The sequence below is a fragment of the Anomaloglossus baeobatrachus genome, chromosome 4 (assembly GCF_048569485.1).
Source record: "Anomaloglossus baeobatrachus isolate aAnoBae1 chromosome 4, aAnoBae1.hap1, whole genome shotgun sequence".
NCBI lineage: Eukaryota > Metazoa > Chordata > Amphibia > Anura > Aromobatidae > Anomaloglossus > Anomaloglossus baeobatrachus.
In genome coordinates this window covers 242,223,006-242,240,430 of record NC_134356.1, presented here as the reverse complement: position 1 = coordinate 242,240,430, position 17,425 = coordinate 242,223,006, and the positions used below count along the sequence as shown (strand labels likewise).

Here is a 17,425-nt window from a genome sequence, read left to right as displayed (position 1 = left end):
ACTGCGTGACAGTCAGACCCTACCAATCAGATATTGATGACGTATTCTAACGGGCACTTTGCACGCTGCAACATCGCAGGCCGATACTGCGATGCCGAGCGCGATAGTGCCTGCCCCCGTCGCAACTGCGATATCCTTGTGATAGCTGCTGTAGCGAACATTATCGCTATGGCAGCTTCACATGGACTCACCTGTCCTGCGACCGTCGCTCTGGCCGGCGACCCGCCTCCTTATTAAGGGGGCGGGTGGTGCAGCGTCACTGCGACGTCACACGGCAGGCGGCCAATAGGAGTGGAGGGGCGGAGATGAGCGGGATGTAAACATCCCGCCCACCTCCTTCCTTCCGCATATCCTACGGAAGCCACAGTGACGCCGGTAGGAGATGTTCCTCGCTCCTGCGGCTTCACACACAGCGATGTGTGCTGCCGCAGGAGCGAGGAACAACATGGGACCGTCGCGTTAGCGTAATCATGGATTACGCCGATGCTGCACCGATGATACGATTACGACGCTTTTGCGCTCGTTAATCGTATCATCGAGCCTTTACACACTACAATGTCGCATGCGATGCCGGAAGTACGTCATTTTCAATTTGACCCCACCTACATCGCACCTGCGATGTCGTAGTGTGCAAAGCCCGCCTAAGGATCCACAAGGATCCTTAGGTAATGGGGGCGATATAATACACACCTCCCATTACTAATTACTAGGTTACTCCCATTACTAGGGCTTAGTGGTAGCTGTGGGCTGTTATTAGACCCTTATTACTCTGATTACCACTGCATCAGAGCAATCGGGATGAGCCAGGTAAAGTTCCAGAATTGTCACATCTAAAGGATGTGACAATCCTGGGTGTCTGCAGGCAGCTATTTTTAGGCAGGGGGCTCAATAAGCATGGGTCTCCCAGCCTGAAAATACCAGCTTCCAGCTGTCAGGCTTTTTTATGGCCAGGTATCAAAATTGGGGGGACCGCATACCATTTTGATACACAGCCAAGATAAGCGCACAGCTAGAGGCTGTAGCCTGTAGCCGTATGCTTTATCTGTGCTGGGTATCATAATATGGGGGGATCCTACGGCAATTTTTTTATTATTTATTTAGTTTTACACCACGATAGGGACCCACAGACAGGATCTGTGATTGCAAGCAGTACGACACGCTGTCACACAGGCTGGGGGCAAGTCTGACTGCAACCAATCACAGACAGCAGGACTGCCGGTGGGCGGGAAAGCAGTGAATATGGATGAGCAATAATGAGCACCCCCAGAAGTAGAATGGGTGGCTGTGGAAGCAGTTACAGCCACACAGGAGACTCGGTAAGCGTAATGTTCTTGCTTAATTTTTCCTTTATTTATTTTTTCTTATTTCCTGAGTTGCCAGACCCCAATCATTAGCCAGAGTTTCCTGAGAACAGCAGGCCCAGGCCCGGCATCCAGATACTTTTGAAAAGGCGTGGATACGGATATTTACGGTCAGGGTTCGCCCAGCACTACTTGGGAGCCACATGTGGCTCGCGGGTCTGTGATGTGTGACTCGCAGCTGTTTTCCAACTAGGCACATTTACAACAGCTCTTGCTAACAGCTATGAAGACCAGGTTTCCAGATAGTGTCATTTGTGAGTAGCCCCACAAAGAAGAGCAGATCTGAATGGAGGTAGGAACCCCTGGATATTGGAATATTGTCTCAGTGTGGTGATTTCTGTAGAAAAGCTTTGGCTGTCATTATGCTGGTAATTGGAACTCTGAGTGTCACTACTGTGAGTGGAGCGGAAGCTATGTAAGGCTTGTGACCCTCTCTCAGATCTTAATATGGCTTGTGTGACTCTTTCTCTGAGCTGAATGTGGTTCTCAAGGTCAGAAACCTTGGAGACCACTGCTGAAGGCATTGGTATTGTGACTTGGTGCTGGTAAATATGTCTGCCTTTTTTCCATGGTATTTTTAATTTTATGTTCTTTCCAGTAGTTGCTTTCAATTTCAGAGTAGGGAACCGCAATACAAAGGACACAACATGGGTTGTGAGCTTGTATAGTTTGGCCAATATATCAGCCAATACTTTTATTTTTGCCACACATTTTTTCATTTTTTGCTGGGTGGGAGATCGTATTGTATAATGAGAGGCTATTTGGGGCTCACACTGTATATAGAGAGGCTAAGTGAGGGCTGATACTGTATATAGAAGGCTATGTGGGGACTCATATTCTATATAGGGAGGCTTTGTGGGGACTCACATTGTACATAGAGAGGCTAAATGATTGTTCATACTGTATGTAAGAGGCTATGTGGAGGTCATACTGTATAGAGGAGGCTATGTGGGAGCTCATTGTATAATGAGAGACTATATGGGGCTCACACTGTATATAGAAAGGCAATGTGAGGGGTCACACTGTATATAGAGAGGTTATGTGGGGGCTCATTCTGTATATATGGAGTTATGTGGGCTCTCATACTGTATATAGAGGAGCTATGTGGAGGGTTCAAACTGTATATAGAGCAGCTGTGTGTAGGCTAATATAGTATATAGGGGAATGTATGCTTACTTAATTCTGCTCATTATTAGGTGATAATATTAATATAAAATAATAATTATAATTGTAATTAATATGTTAATATTAATATTGAGCAGAATTAAGTTCTGCCTATTGTTTTGGCCCTCCAAAACAGTCACAGTCTCTCATGTGGTCGCTTGGGAAAATTATTCTCCCACCACTGTTCTAGCAATTATACCACTGGTGCTGTCACATGGTAGATGCATACTGGTGATGGTGTGATGGTGGGGTCCAGGCCCAAAAGTTGTTTTGGGGTCCTCAGGAGTTTAGTTTAGCCCTTCATGTTCCCGGTAAGCTGCTCTTCTTCTCTACTGACTCACTATATAAAGCTCCACATGTCACAGTGAAGTGGAAATGTTCTTCCTCTGCAGCATCAGCGCATAAAAGATCGTAGCAAGATGCTCCTATTTTTTCTTCTAGAAACTGCTGTGCTTTAGTTGCTTGCTATAAATGCACATTTAGTGAATTTTCTAATACCCCTTTTTATGTGCAAGACATTATTTCACATTATAACCTTCTTCTTTCTTAGGTGAGTGGAGCTGATGACGTTGCGGCGAGAGGTTACCAAGTTTGTTTTTTCCATAACTCAATCTTTATCAAACAACATCAGTGCATGTACAGTATGAACAGGAGAATGTGTAAGTGTAATACAATTTGTTTACTGAAATATTCATGTTACAGTATCTAAAACAGTACTTCAAAAAGGATTTGGTACAATTGGTAAAATCAACTTAACGCTGTAATTTAATGTCAAAAACTCACCACATTACGACATGGAGCAAACACATCACTGTAGAGAATAGAGCACTCCTTTTTTGCATAGGGAAATTTGCTTTGATGAACTTCGCAGGGTCTCATTGTTTCATTAGAACTTTTACACTAGATAAAAAACATTCATTAAGTTATAAAAAACACTATTGACAGAGTTGTTGTGAATCGTTTCATATGACCCAGTAATCTTTGTCCACTGGATGAGAGCCCTAAGAACTGCCTGATACCTAATGGCATCCTCAACTTTTCATTGATTAGCCGGCCTTGCACGACATCATCTCTGTGGCATCACATATGTGTGACATCGTGCCAGGCCGGTTAATCAGTAGGAGCTGTCAAATAGACAGTTCTGAAGGCTGCCATCCAGCGACCATAGATTACTGACGTGGCAGATGGACTGGGTCTTGGGAATTGATTTGCACCAACTGTAATTATTGCTAATGCAAAATGATTATAAGCTTTACAACACTGAAGTGAATCTCTAGGAGCTGTCACTAACCTAAGCTAAAAAAGTTGAGCCATAAATGGCGATCATACAATGGTTCGATTTCTGACACCCCGACTTGGGGTTACATATCGTGGCATTGTGAATGGAGAGCAAAAGTACTTCGCTATTTTTTAACCCCCAAAGAAGTGAATAGAAAGAGTCAAGGACGACCACATCTCCATTACAACAGCCTGAGATGATACTTTGTTTTCAACATAGGTGAGCATGTCAGAGCTGGAACCTGCATCTATTAGAGATTGCAAAAGTAATAGAAAGGCAATCTGAGGAAATTAAACAAGCGGAGGAGATCAACCTTGCTTAAGGCCCCGTTACACGCAACGACATTGTTAACAAGATGTCATTGGGGTCACGGAATTCGTGACGCACATCTGGCCTTGTTAACGACGTCGTTGCGTGTGACACATATGAGCGATGTAAAATACTCACCAAATCGTTGATTGTTGACACATCGTCCATTTCCCAAATGTTGTTGCTCGTGCAGGACGCAGGTTGTTCATCGTTCCTGAGGCAGCACACATCGCTAAGTGTGACACCCCAGGAATGACGAACAACACCGTACCTGCGTCCTGCTGGCAACGAGGTGGCCGTTATTTTCTGTGGCTGCTCTCCGCCCCTCCACTTCTATTGGACGCCTTCCGTGTGATGTCGCTGTGACGCCGCACGAACCGTCACAGCGTGGCGTCACAGCGACATCGCTAGGAAGGTAAGTACGTGTGACGGCTCCCAGCAATATTGTGCGCCACGGTCAGCGATTTGCCCGTGACACACAACCGACGGGGGCGGGTGCTTTCACCAGCGACATCGCTAGCGATGTCGCTGCATGTAAAGCACCCTTTACAATCATATTAGAAAATGAAAGAGAAGCTAAAATTGAATGTAGACGAAATATACCTACAGTATTTAAAGGGAACCTATCATTAGATTCATGCTGTCCGAACTTGGGCAGCGTAAAGACAAGCCTGACTCCATGATTGCTGCTGAGCTTCAGAAATACCATACTTAAAAAGTGGCCAGATACATAAAGTGAGATGTCTCAATCAATTGGAGTGGGTGGTAAAAAGTGGTTATTGGACTAGCCAGGTCTCTCTCTATAGTTCCCAGCAGAATTTTAAAACCGTGCTTGTAAATTTACTTGGCTGAAATCATGCAGCCAGACTGATTCATGTGGCCCATGGTTCGGACAACATTCATTTAGTATCAGGCTTACAAATACTGCTGAATACTTCTTGCGAAAAGGAAACTTAAGAACAGAACAGCACATATTGTAAATAGAGAAAAAGTATCACGTAAAGATTTGCATATCATCCATATTCTGGAACAACTAATGGTTTTGACTGTATAAAAAGCTCACATTTGACAGTGGCTTAAGTCACATATTTCTAAAACTGGACCTGAGGTTTTTTTCTTAGATTTCTATAACTTGGCCTAATACATGCCGGGTTATATAACGTTACATTTCCAATCTAAAAACAAAATACAATATCAATAATTTTGTACTTTAGATATTTAAAAAGATCACCATTTTAGATATGTCCATTTGTACTATTTCCAGGACTTTGTCTTGATGTCAGATTGGTGTTTGTTTACTAGTGTTGGGTGAATGGTCACTATTCGTGTTCGGATTATTTGTCACAAATCCCAAAGTACTATTCCAGTATTCATCACAAATAGCGAACCTAATACAAGTCAATGGGGAACCTTAGTATATATATTACGAAGATTTCCCAAAAAAATGCTCAGGTTCCCCATTGACTTGCATTAGGTTTGTTATTAGTGATGTATACCAGAATAGTACTTTGGGATTTGTTACGAATAATCCGAGCACAAATAATTACTATTCGCTTATTACTAGTGTTTACATATATTCACAAATGATAAAACACCCAATTTTAGGGAGATTTTAAAAAGGAATGGGAGTGATTTAGAAAAGCTTTATCGCCAGATTTATGGCCAAAAAAGCTTTGAAAAGTCATATTTTTTTGCACAAAACGGTACAAAAAAAAAAATGCAACTTCTGGCATACAGCTTCTTTTTATGCCATTCTCGCTCCAGTTCCAACAAAGTGGGTGAAGCTGGCGCGGGTTGTAGGTGTGGGTAGCCCTGCACATCAAATTTATGATGAGCAGTGGCATTTGCTATGACACAAATCTTACCCCAGGAATAGCTGGAGTAAGATATCTGGCAAGGGGCACATAGTAATGTATCAGGAGCATCGGCTCCAACAGGCCCCTTCATCAAGACCAGCAACAGAATTGCCAGTCTTCTTCAGTCGCTCCCATGATGTTTATTAATAATGGATAATACAAAAAAAGAATGAGTTAATATCACATACAGTAGTGTGGTGTAATTTAAGGCTGAATTCAGATATGAAAGTACAAATTGTAACTTTCAGACCATGGCCTGTTGAGTGCAGGTCAGGGGATGCACAGCAGGTCCTGGAAATCACAGTCGTAACTCGGACATTGAAAGATGGATTATGAATTCAGCCTAAGACAGCTATTGTCATACCTGGCCAATTGTCCAGCTGTCTCCAAACACTTGAGCATTTCTCACTTCCATGTTATTTGATGTAGTTAGATCATTTGAGGTAAACTTGTCAAAATTTCCACATAGACCTGATAGTTTGCCCTGAAAAAAATAACATTTTTTATAAATTCTGTGAATTCTAACATATAAATGAAAAGTCATGCTACTCTATAAAATACATTGTGTTTAAATTAATCATTCTTTTCAACATGCCTGCTGCCATTGATATCATCCCATCCGAATCCAAACACATTTGTGGACATGTACAATGTCTTCAGACAAAGCAACGCTAAGTGAACAGGACAAAATTTTCTTCTTTTCTGGACTCCTGGATGATAGTTCTTAGCTACACTGATATACTATGGGGATTATTCATCAACACTCTAGTCTTATGTCATAAAGTGGGTAAAACCTTTGAAAAGTCACACAATTTGGCCCAACAAAGAGTTGTACAAATTGTTTTAATTTTGGCATTTTGTTTACACCAGTTGGAATAAGCTCCACCAAAATGGGCAGAACTTGGGCAGCACAACCACCCAACAAATCCATCAAAGATGCTTGTGTGTTGCACGCCAAAAGTTACTGATTGGGGTAGCATTTATATTTGTATTTATTTATTTTTTGGTTTTTTTATGTCTCAATTTTTAATGTCGGAAAAGGGAGTGATTTGAACTTTGATTTTTTTTTTTTAGTTTTTTTTCATATTTTTTATTGTATTTGTTGGTCCTCTTAGGACTTCAATCTTGCAATCCAGTAGCTTGTGCTATATACAGCAATAGCACAGTATTGCTGTATATAACAAAAGTCATGGTCTACTATGAACACTAGCCAAGGGCTGGCTTTCACAGGAGTGCCATCCTGACAGGCATGGAGGTCATCACAGACCCCTGGCTGTCACAGCAACCCATTGGTGCACCAAAATCACATCACAGGAGCACTGATAGAAGGTTATAATGCCCCCATCTTGCCAGAATGCTATAAATGCCACTGTCAAAGATTGGCATTGGCATTTGACAGGTTGACAGCCATGAACTGAGCTCAGTTCCAGACACAGTTGTTAGAGGAAGATGATAGATGCATAACCTAACCAGCCCTTATCTGTTGGCAGAGATACGGGCGCAGTTTCTGAGTTTGCAACAAAGTCAGAAAGCTGGCATATTACATACTGGAACATCATATGTCAGTAAGGGGTTAATGAAACGGCGCATCTGACAAGTAGTTTGCGCCTTTGTGCACCACACCAGAAATCTTAATCCAGTCTCTGAAGCAATAATAATATTTATTCATTTAAATAGCACTGTTGATTCCACAGCACTTTACACACATTGGCATTACTGTCCCCAACAGAGATCACAATCTAAATTCCCTACCAGCATGTTTTTGGAGCATGGGAGGAAACCTATGCAAACACGAGGAGAACATATAAACTACTTGCAGATGTTGTCCTTGGTGGGATTTGAACCCAGGACCCCAGCGCTGCAAGACTGCAGTGCTAACCACTGAGCCACCGTGCCGAACACCACAGCTTGTCATGAATTAGATGGCTTTTAGCATCACACCCTGCCATGCCCCATCCCTCCCCAGCTTTCTTTATTTTATCGAAGCTTGAACAAACTGGGGTGAAAAGGTCAAAAGTCGCACATTTTTTGCACAACACCGAGTTTCATCAGAATTTGGTGACTTTTCAAAGCAATTTACACCAGAATTCTGGCAAAATTGCTTTCACAAACTGGGACTTTCGATTCTGAATGCCCAGAAGACTAGACATCCCAATTAAAGATTTTATTGAATTTACAGTCTGTGGTAGACAGTAAAACTATTACTTGTTATTTTTGCACTAGGCTATTTTCCACTGGGACACCTAAGGTTTGCACTAATCATTTACTCCAAGACCATCTCACTTATTTATTTTAACACAAGTAGTTTTGTACTTTTGGTAAAAAGTATGAGCAATGTAATTTCATGTAAAACAGAAAAAGGGAACTAAAATGTGGCTGAAATGACTGTGGTTGTTCATTGTGGTAATTTACCAAGATACATACATACGTCTGCTCTCAATGAGAACTAATTGACTCCCAAAAAATTCAGATTTACTAAATGAAATGCGAGTAAAGAACAAAAATAGCATCTATTAACAGCAAAATTCTACAGGGCCGTAATAGTGCACTCGTGGACTTCTGTTCTTTTGTGCCTCTATGTGCTTCCAAATTCATGGCAAGGTGAAAACATTTTTTATTCTTATTCTGCAAAATCCCTTCAGAAAAAAATATTGTGCCCTACTCCATCAGATGCCAAATAATAGATATATTGTCATAATCTAGGGAAACCTAAATCTGACATATGGTACCACCGTACCATACAGTGATGCAAAGAGTCCAGGTAGCATGGATTCACAGACTCACAGACTCATGGACTCTGTGTGCTCCTATCCAATAGGGTAATATGCATAAGGCCTAAGGATAACTATCAATCTAAAACACTACATAAATCTTCCTGTAAAATTAAAATATATGAGGTTTTATATGACTTACTTTCCATCGAGGTCCAACTTTGACATGTATTGTTGTTTTCTTATCCCAAAGAACAGTAACGTCTAGCTCGGGAAAGTGAACCACTGTATAAAACCCAGCTTTCCAGTGTTGAAACCTATAAGGGCCATATTGTAATCGAAACTGCTTCTACACAAAACAACAGGAAATGTATAAACCTTGGTGAGATATCTGTTATGGACATAAGGAAAGACATAAAGACATACATGGAAAGACAAAAAAAAATCATACTGACCTGTTTTTCTGTTGTATCTGAAAAATAAATATCTCTGCCACCAATAGAAATGATGAGATTTTTAGAGCAAATGATGTCATTGTCAAAGCATTTTTTATTCTGAGCAATGATAGACACATTGGAATTGTCAGTGCTCTGTAATAAAAAAAGAAAAAGTCATATATCAATCTAACCTTATTGCCTCTCAATGCTCCTTTTCTTTAGCACAAACTGATCACCTGACAACCTGTGTTTTCTAATTTGTGCATTGTCTCTTGAATTTAGTCTTAATGTTTGACTACAGTGTAATAAAAATAATACATTGGCCTGGAAAAAAAAAATATTTTGTGCAAGATGATTTCAGTATCCCTATCTGAATTTCATGATGATATTTCAATTATTTTTGTCCGAAATAGAATGATTAGAATAAGAAAAAAATACCTATGTTCTTTAGAGAAAAAATGTTGCAAAAAAAATTGTGATTCCAGTATCCAGTAAAAACTGTAATCTTTTATTTAGCTCACTTATGCATTTCACGCCCTAAGTATCTTATTCATTGCATAGTGAGAGTAGCGAAACTGAATCAATCATCATGACCAACCCAAAATATTTCACATTGGTGGCTAATATGCTTATGATCTTAACAGATGGGTAGAAGCGGCTAATCCTGACTGCCATCTTGTTGGCTTTCTGCCCTTCTTGACCTCTTGTGGACTGGAAAGTTGCTCAAGAGAAGGAGGTCACAGTCGGACAACTTCGGCCCTTAAATATAAGGTCACATAACTGATAGAAACAGAGAAACTTGGGCTGGTCATGTGTGAGAAACTACCGGCAGCCATCCTGGTATCTTGTCCTGGAGTTGAGGGGAGAAGAAGAAACCAAGCCGACACTGGTATCACTGTCGGCCTCTTCCACTCTGCTATCTCCCTATGGGTCTTGCCTGCATGTTTAAAGGTGGTGTCACACACAGCGACAACGACACCATTTTCTGTGACGTTGCAGCGACGTCCCGTCACTGTCGCTGTGTGTGACATCCAGCAACGAGCTGGCCCCTGCTGTGAGGTCGCCGCTCGTTGCTGAATGTCCAGCTTCATTTTTTGGTCGTCGCTCTCCCGCTGTGACGCACAGATCGCTGTGTGTGACAGCGAGAGAGCGACGAAATGAAGTGAGCAGGGAGCAGGAGCCAGCATGTGGCAGCTGCGGTAAGCTGTAACCAAGGTAAACATCAGGTAATCAAGGTGGTTACCCGATATTTACCTTCGTTACCAGCCTCCGCCGCTCTCACGCTGCCAGCGCCGGCTCCTGCTCTCTGCACATGTAGCTGCAGTACACATCGTGTAATTAACCCGATGTGTACTGTAGGTAGGAGAGCAAGGAGCCAGCGCTAAGCAGTGTGCGCGGCTCCCTGCTCTCTGCACTGTGACATGTAGCTGCAGTACACATCGGGTTAATTAACCCGATGTGTACTGTAGCTAGGAGAGCAAGGAGCCAGCGCTCAGTGTGCGCGGCTCCCTGCTCTCTGCACATGTTGCAGCACAGCGACGCGTGTCGTTATGACCGCTGCTTAGGCTGCTGTGTTTGACAGCTAAGCAGCGATCATAACAGCGACTTACAAGGTCGCTGCTACGTCACAGAAAATGGTGACGTAACAGCGACGTCGTTGTCGCTGTCGTTTAGTGTGACCCCAGCATAAGAGCCTGCCTGCTGATAAGGACACAGGAATTTGACCCTTCCTTAACCCTAGTGAAGATCTAGGAGGCTGCTGCTGGGTCCTAGAACCATCAGGTTGCCACAGCTGATTCCTGCCTTTATATGCCCACTAAAACAAACCCCTTGTAGAGATCTCAGATGGGAACGGGGATAATAATACATAGACCTAACAGTGGGGCCCGCTAATATCTATTAAGGGTGGGAGCCATGGGTCAAAGTGATTGGGACACCAAAGGCCTATTCCCCATCAAGTGAACAGGTGCCATAATGAACAACAGTATTTTGGCCTTCATGTTGAAGGAGGATATACTTTTGTTCATTATGTTTTTATTTTTTGATACCTGATGAAGACATTTATTTATTTTTTTGCTGAATTGCGTTTTATCACCTTTTAAGCTTTAATAAATTTCACTCACCGTAATCCATCTACTTTTGGATCCTTATCTCCATCATTGGGAGTGCCGCATGCAAACTTCTTCCCAATATCATTGTTTTGTTAAAAGAGGGGAAGGATTCTTTACACTGTGGATCTGACCATCCTATCTCTTTAGTAAATGTGGACTAAAATTTTCACCAAGATTCTATGAGACTCAATAAAGTGATTCTAGGTTTAATACACCCTGATCAAAAAAGATTTATACCAGGCAAGAGCACCTCCATAAATGTCAGAAGGGTAAAATTGGTAGTCCAATACAGCTCATTCCAGCCTGACAATAACTGGACAGTAGCTTCACTAGATGCCATGAAAGCATTTGACTCGGTAGAATGGCAATTTCTGACGGTATGTCAGCAAGTATTTGGATGGGGTCCAAAACTTAATAAATTGATACATATTCTATCTGTGGTCCCTAAGGCTAGGGTGGTAGTGAATGGCCTCCGATTTGTACCCTTCTCTCTCGAAAAAAGAACTTGTCAGGGCTGCCCCTTCTTCCCTGCTTTATTTTTCTGGCTTTTGACGCATTGGCCATCAGAATATGCTCCACACCACTAATTAAAGGCATACCCACAGCTAATCAGACAGATACCATTGGATTATATGCAGATGACATGATCATTTTTATGGCTCAGGTGGGGATTTACTGGTCTTTCTATAAACTAGAATAAATCTGCTTTAGGCCCTGTGCGCACGCTGCGGTTTTTGCCACGGTTTTGCCGCGGTTTTGCCGCGGTTTTTGGTGCATGTTTTGCTACAGAAAATGTTCAGAACCTTGCTGCAGTCCTTCCCCAGCAAAACCTATGGTAAAAAAAAATAATGATGTGTGCACACTGAGGGTTTTTCACCAACAGGTTTTGCTGCATGTTTTCTGCAGCAAAAAGAATTGCATGTCACTTTTTTTCCGCAGGTACCTGCGTTTTTTGCCATAGATAATGGTCAAAAACCACAGAGAACAGCCCGCAGAAAAACCGCGGCAATGCCGTGGCAAAACCAGAGCAAACCGCGGAAAACCACGGTAAAACCGCATGCGGTTTTCGGGTGCGGTTTGCTGCGTTTTTTTACCACAGGTGCGGTAATCTTTCAGAGGGTCCGGAATTTTCTTAAAAAAATGTTGTAGTGCGCACAGGGCCTTAATGCCCCTTACACAATGATCCACTATTCAATCAGACTCTGTCACTTTTACCGGTGGTTACATATTTTAAGTATTTGGGGATAAACATTCATCAAGAAAGTAACAGTGATCTCTCCTCTAATATTCTTCTATTTTTAGACTACGCTAAACTGAAGTTTAACCTCTGGAGGAAAACCTAGTCCTCAAAACCTTCCTCATAACCCTTAATTAGCTAATATCTACATTTGTATAGGGTAATTCTCGGCCCAAACTTAAATTATCTACCCTTCAAAGACCTAAAATGCTAGGGAGTACAACTTTACCAGATTTTTTTCTTTATTATTTGGCTGGCCAACTAAAGGTAATGAGTAGTTGGGTGGCATGCTCTCAATTGCTTAGCTCGGAGAGTCACTTGACTGTAGCGGCAAATACTAGTTGTCTACTAGGTTTCTTGGAGCTGGATAAACCTGATATTCCCAAAACATTGCCTATTCACAAGATAGCATGTTTATTCTACAGTCAGGCAAGGTGAGTGTCAAATTTACTCATATTTTGGCTGACATGGCTTTATGGCAGAGACCTTACTTTCCCTCTCTGGTATCCCACCCATCCACTCAATTCTGGAGCACTTAAAAAGTCCTTTTACTAAACAATCTGTATGTTCAGGATATACTGTTATCTTTTGATCAGCTGTGCAATAAGTATGATCTGTCAAGATCCCAATTTTTTAGGTATCATCGACTAAGGTCTGTTTTCCAATCACAACTGCACACACAAAACACAATGTTAGCCATATCCATCTTTCTACTGATAGATATTCTTAAGTCACAAGTCCTGCAAGGTCTTATATCAGCCTTATACACTAGTATTCTATTAATTGGTATTGAAACCACTTCGCTCAAGGTAAAATACAAGTGGGAGTTGTTTATTCCCACTATAGATAGGGAGGACTGCGAGGAGATCCTGGAATCTCCTCTCCATGTCACTCCTTCAGTGAACAACAAAATGACTCAGCTATACATCATTCACAAAGCCTAACTAGCCAACTTAAAGGCTAAAATGTACAGATAGATTACCCTCTTTGGAATGCTTGTGGTGCCATATCATAAATGCAGATTTCTGGCACATGGTTTGGGGTTGTCCAATCATTCTCTCCTTCTGGCAAAGCATAGTCACCTTCTTATCCTGCTTGATTTCCATTCCTGTTCCACTACATCCTAAAATTTGTTTATTCAATTTAGAAGCTTTTTGATTACTACCCCCAAAATATTGCAGTTTTCAGACCTTTTCTTTAGCTGTTATTTACTATGTAGTAAATCATGATATCTACTCGATTTATTATTCCTACGCAGTGTCGGACAAGGAAGCCGAGTGGATTAATGGCGCCATATCAGCAAGTTAAATAAATAGTGAAACAAGTGTTTTGTGCCAACTACTACTCATACACTGGAGATCAAGACTAGAGAACTACATACAATTTCCTAAATGTTAAGGTCATTGTGTAGTCCTATGTAATTATATCCTAACATGAGTAAACTCACAGTATTTTAAGCTTATTTCAGAAAATGAATTTTTTCAAAAGCCCAAAATAAAAATGTCAATGAGATAAACATAAAAGAACACTGATAAAAATTAGAGAACACTTTGCAAATTATTGGTGTTAATTGAGCACCTGGTGTTAATTTACTTAATTATCTGACAAACCCTAATTAACTAATTTTGATCTACAGTGAATACAGAGAATGGAGCCCACTCCTGCATTCAGGCCCACTGAGGAAATAACCTGTCCAAGTCTGCCTTGTGGGATTATAAACTACCTGCATAAAGTAATATGTATGTAAAGTGTAGTAAATGGCTTGGCGTCTGTATAGTGTACAATATATAACTAAAAGGGGTATCCCTGTTTTAAAATGCACGTGTAACAGTAACAGACATCAAGAAATACCAAACGTATGATCACCCCAAGACCCTAGCATGCAGGTAAACAACTGACACATTTCACATTTAATGCTTCATCGAGAGTACCTTGTAAATTACAGTCTGTTTTTATAATTTTGTCATTTAAAATATTATACATTGTTCTGTTTTTGTTTTAGTTTTTTATTACAGATACATTATATTTATACAGAATAAAACCTATTTCATATAAAAATTCCTTTGTACTATACTAACATCAGAATACATGCCTGAATAATAATCTAGAGATCATTCTTATAATCTACTAAACCATCGCTTTATCGTCTAAAAACATAAAGACCTGAAGAAAGCTAAAAACAATAACTTGAAAGAACTGAAAATGACAACTAGAGCTGTAATAACGAAACAAATAATGACATTTCTAATCAGGTGAAATTGCATAGCTGTAATGATGACCTATTACTTCCCAGCTGCATGAAATGATCACCATTGTTTTCAGCTTTTTCTTCTGAAAAAAATGGCTAAAATTATTTCAGACAAGTTCACCATTGTATTCTTTGTTCGCCGGACCTTGTTTATCTAACGGATTTGGCATTTCCTTGGATTACATTTCAGCAATCCTGTTCTAATTAAAAATGCCTCTGATTTTCCCAAGATTACGCTTTGAAAATGTCCAAGTATCTGTTTCCTAATGATAACAGTGATTCTAAGGGGAGATCTTAAAGTCAAAGTGCTTCTGAAATACATGGTATGAATAGGTGATGGATGGGTAACTAACAATGAATATATTAGGAAGTTATGGATATCATGTGTGAAATCTTTCAAATTTTTGCCTACATAGTGCAGAATAGGCTATACTTAAATAATATAGATGCTCATGAGTATGTTTTGTGTAAAAATGGGTATCCAATAGGTGTAAATTTGTTAATTCGTGAAATCCAAATTTTTTTTGTAACTCAATTCAAGTGAAATCATCAAAATGACAGCTGCCATTTTGCTAAATTGCTAAGGGCTTTGAAAGGGGTTAAAAAAATACCCTACTCTCGCCACTTATCTGTCCTCCGTTGGCCCACTGTTCGGTCCTCCACGCCATTCGGCTTCCACTTTCATCCAGCGCATGTCGTCCTCTTCAGGGAAATTAACTTTAAGCCTTGGATGCACATTTAGCTGAAATGTATTTTGCCACAGAGATCCATCCCCACAATAGATGTACAGGCCAATGGTCAATTAGCAATCAGAGGATGGCAGCAGTCACCAGCATGCCCGTCGTGGGTGGCACATGACGTCACAGCCATGCACTGCTTCCCTTATGCCGACTATGGAGTAGGAAGAGCACCAGAGATAGATGAGAAGAATATATTTTTTTAACGTGTTGGAGCAAAGCGCAAGAACGGGAGACATTATTACAGGATAGCGTGCATTATTACAAGATAGGGGCCAGGACAGGAGGCATTATTGCAGTATGGGGGTCAAAATGGAGGGACATTATTACAGAATGGGGACCAATATAGTGGACGTTATTACAGGATAGGAACCAGGAAAGGGAACATTATTACAGGATGGGGACATTATTACAAAATGAAAGACATTATTATTTGGATGAGACCAAGACTGAGGATATTATTAGAGGATGGAGGCCAAGATAGGGGACATTATCAAAGGAAAGTATCATACTATCAAATTAACAAAAAAGGAAAATGGGTCAATGCAAAAGTTTGGGTACCTAGTAGTGCTCCCTTTAGCATATATCACAGCTTGTAAAATGCTTTTTGTAGCAAACCAAGAGGATTTAATTTCTTTTGAGGAATTTTTATCCATTCTTCCTTGGAAAAGTCTCCCAATTCTGTGAGATTCCTAGGTCATCTTGCATGTACTGCTCGTATGAGGTCTAGCCACAGATTTTCAATGATGTTCAGATCAGGGGACTGTGAGGGCCATTATAAAACCTTCAGCTTGCACCTTTTGAGGTAGACTATTGTGGATTTTGACATGTGTTTACGATCATTATCCATTTGTAGAAGCCATCCTCTATTCAATTTCAGCTTTTTTACAAATAGTGTTATGTTTGCATCAAGAATTTGGTGAAATTCCATTGAATTCATTCTTCCTCTACCAGTGAAATGTCGCCCTTGCCATTGGCTGCAACACAACCCCAAAGCATGATTGATCCACCCCCATAATTAATAGTTGGCTATATGTTCTTTAAATAAAATTCTGTGCCTTTTTTTCTCCACACATACTTTTGATCATTGTGGCCAAAGAGTTCTATTTTAACATCATCGGTCCACTTGTTTCCAAAATGCATCAGGCTTGTTTTACATGTTCTTTTGCATACTTCTGAAGCTGCATTTTATGGTGAAGTATGCAGGAGAGGTTTTCTTCTGATGACTCCTCCATGAAGGCCATATTTGTGCAGGTGTCTCTGAACAGTAGAACAATATACCACTTCTCCACAGTCTGATAAATCTTCTTGAAGGACTTTTGCAGGCAAGTGGGGGTTCTGATTTGCCTTTCTAGCAATCGTACAACCAGCTCTCACAGCAATATTGTTTGGTCTCCAGACTTTATCTTGGCCTTCACTGTTCCTGTTAACTGCCATTTCCTACTTACATTTTGAACTGAGGAAAGGACAACTTGAAAACACTTTGCTATCATCTTATAGCCTTTTCCTACTTTGTGGGCCTCCACCATTTTTAATATTGACATGATGTATTTTGCATCAGCTCATATTCCATTTTGTAATTTTTAAAATGTAAAGGATGAAAATGTAACTTTATGCATTTTAGAGATCATTTTATCTTCAACTTGCTTAACTGTTCACAATAACAGTAATTTTGACTAGGGGTGGCCAAACGTTTGCATGCCATTGTATATCATTTCTGCTCAACTCACCTACTGGCCTTTTTTCATTGGTGTAGCCCTACCTCCTCAATATCACTTGGTAGTCCTTTATACTTAAGAATATTTGTGCCTTACACTGCACGAAAATAGCATATAGTGCAGGCAGCAAGTCCCTTACTCTACCAATTCTTCAATTTCAAATTGAGCACTTCTTTGCCGAGATAATCCATCCACCTCATAGGTGTAGCATATCAAGATGTTTTGACTTAAGTGTGACAATTGTAGAAATTTGTGGG

The 17,425-nt window shown here is 40.7% G+C and overlaps 1 protein-coding gene across 1 annotated transcript in view; it reads right to left on the bottom strand.

Moving 5' to 3' along the window:
* The window catches only part of OTOGL (otogelin like), a 315,223-nt gene that overhangs the window by 142,421 nt on the left and 155,377 nt on the right, over positions 1-17,425 (bottom strand). Inside the window, exons 26-29 of the mRNA XM_075344757.1 lie at positions 9,136-9,270; positions 8,883-9,029; positions 6,334-6,453; positions 3,309-3,425 (exon numbers count right to left, since the gene is read on the bottom strand). Coding sequence (XP_075200872.1) covers positions 3,309-3,425; positions 6,334-6,453; positions 8,883-9,029; positions 9,136-9,270 — 519 coding nt within the window. The remainder of the gene's footprint in view (positions 1-3,308; positions 3,426-6,333; positions 6,454-8,882; positions 9,030-9,135; positions 9,271-17,425) is intronic.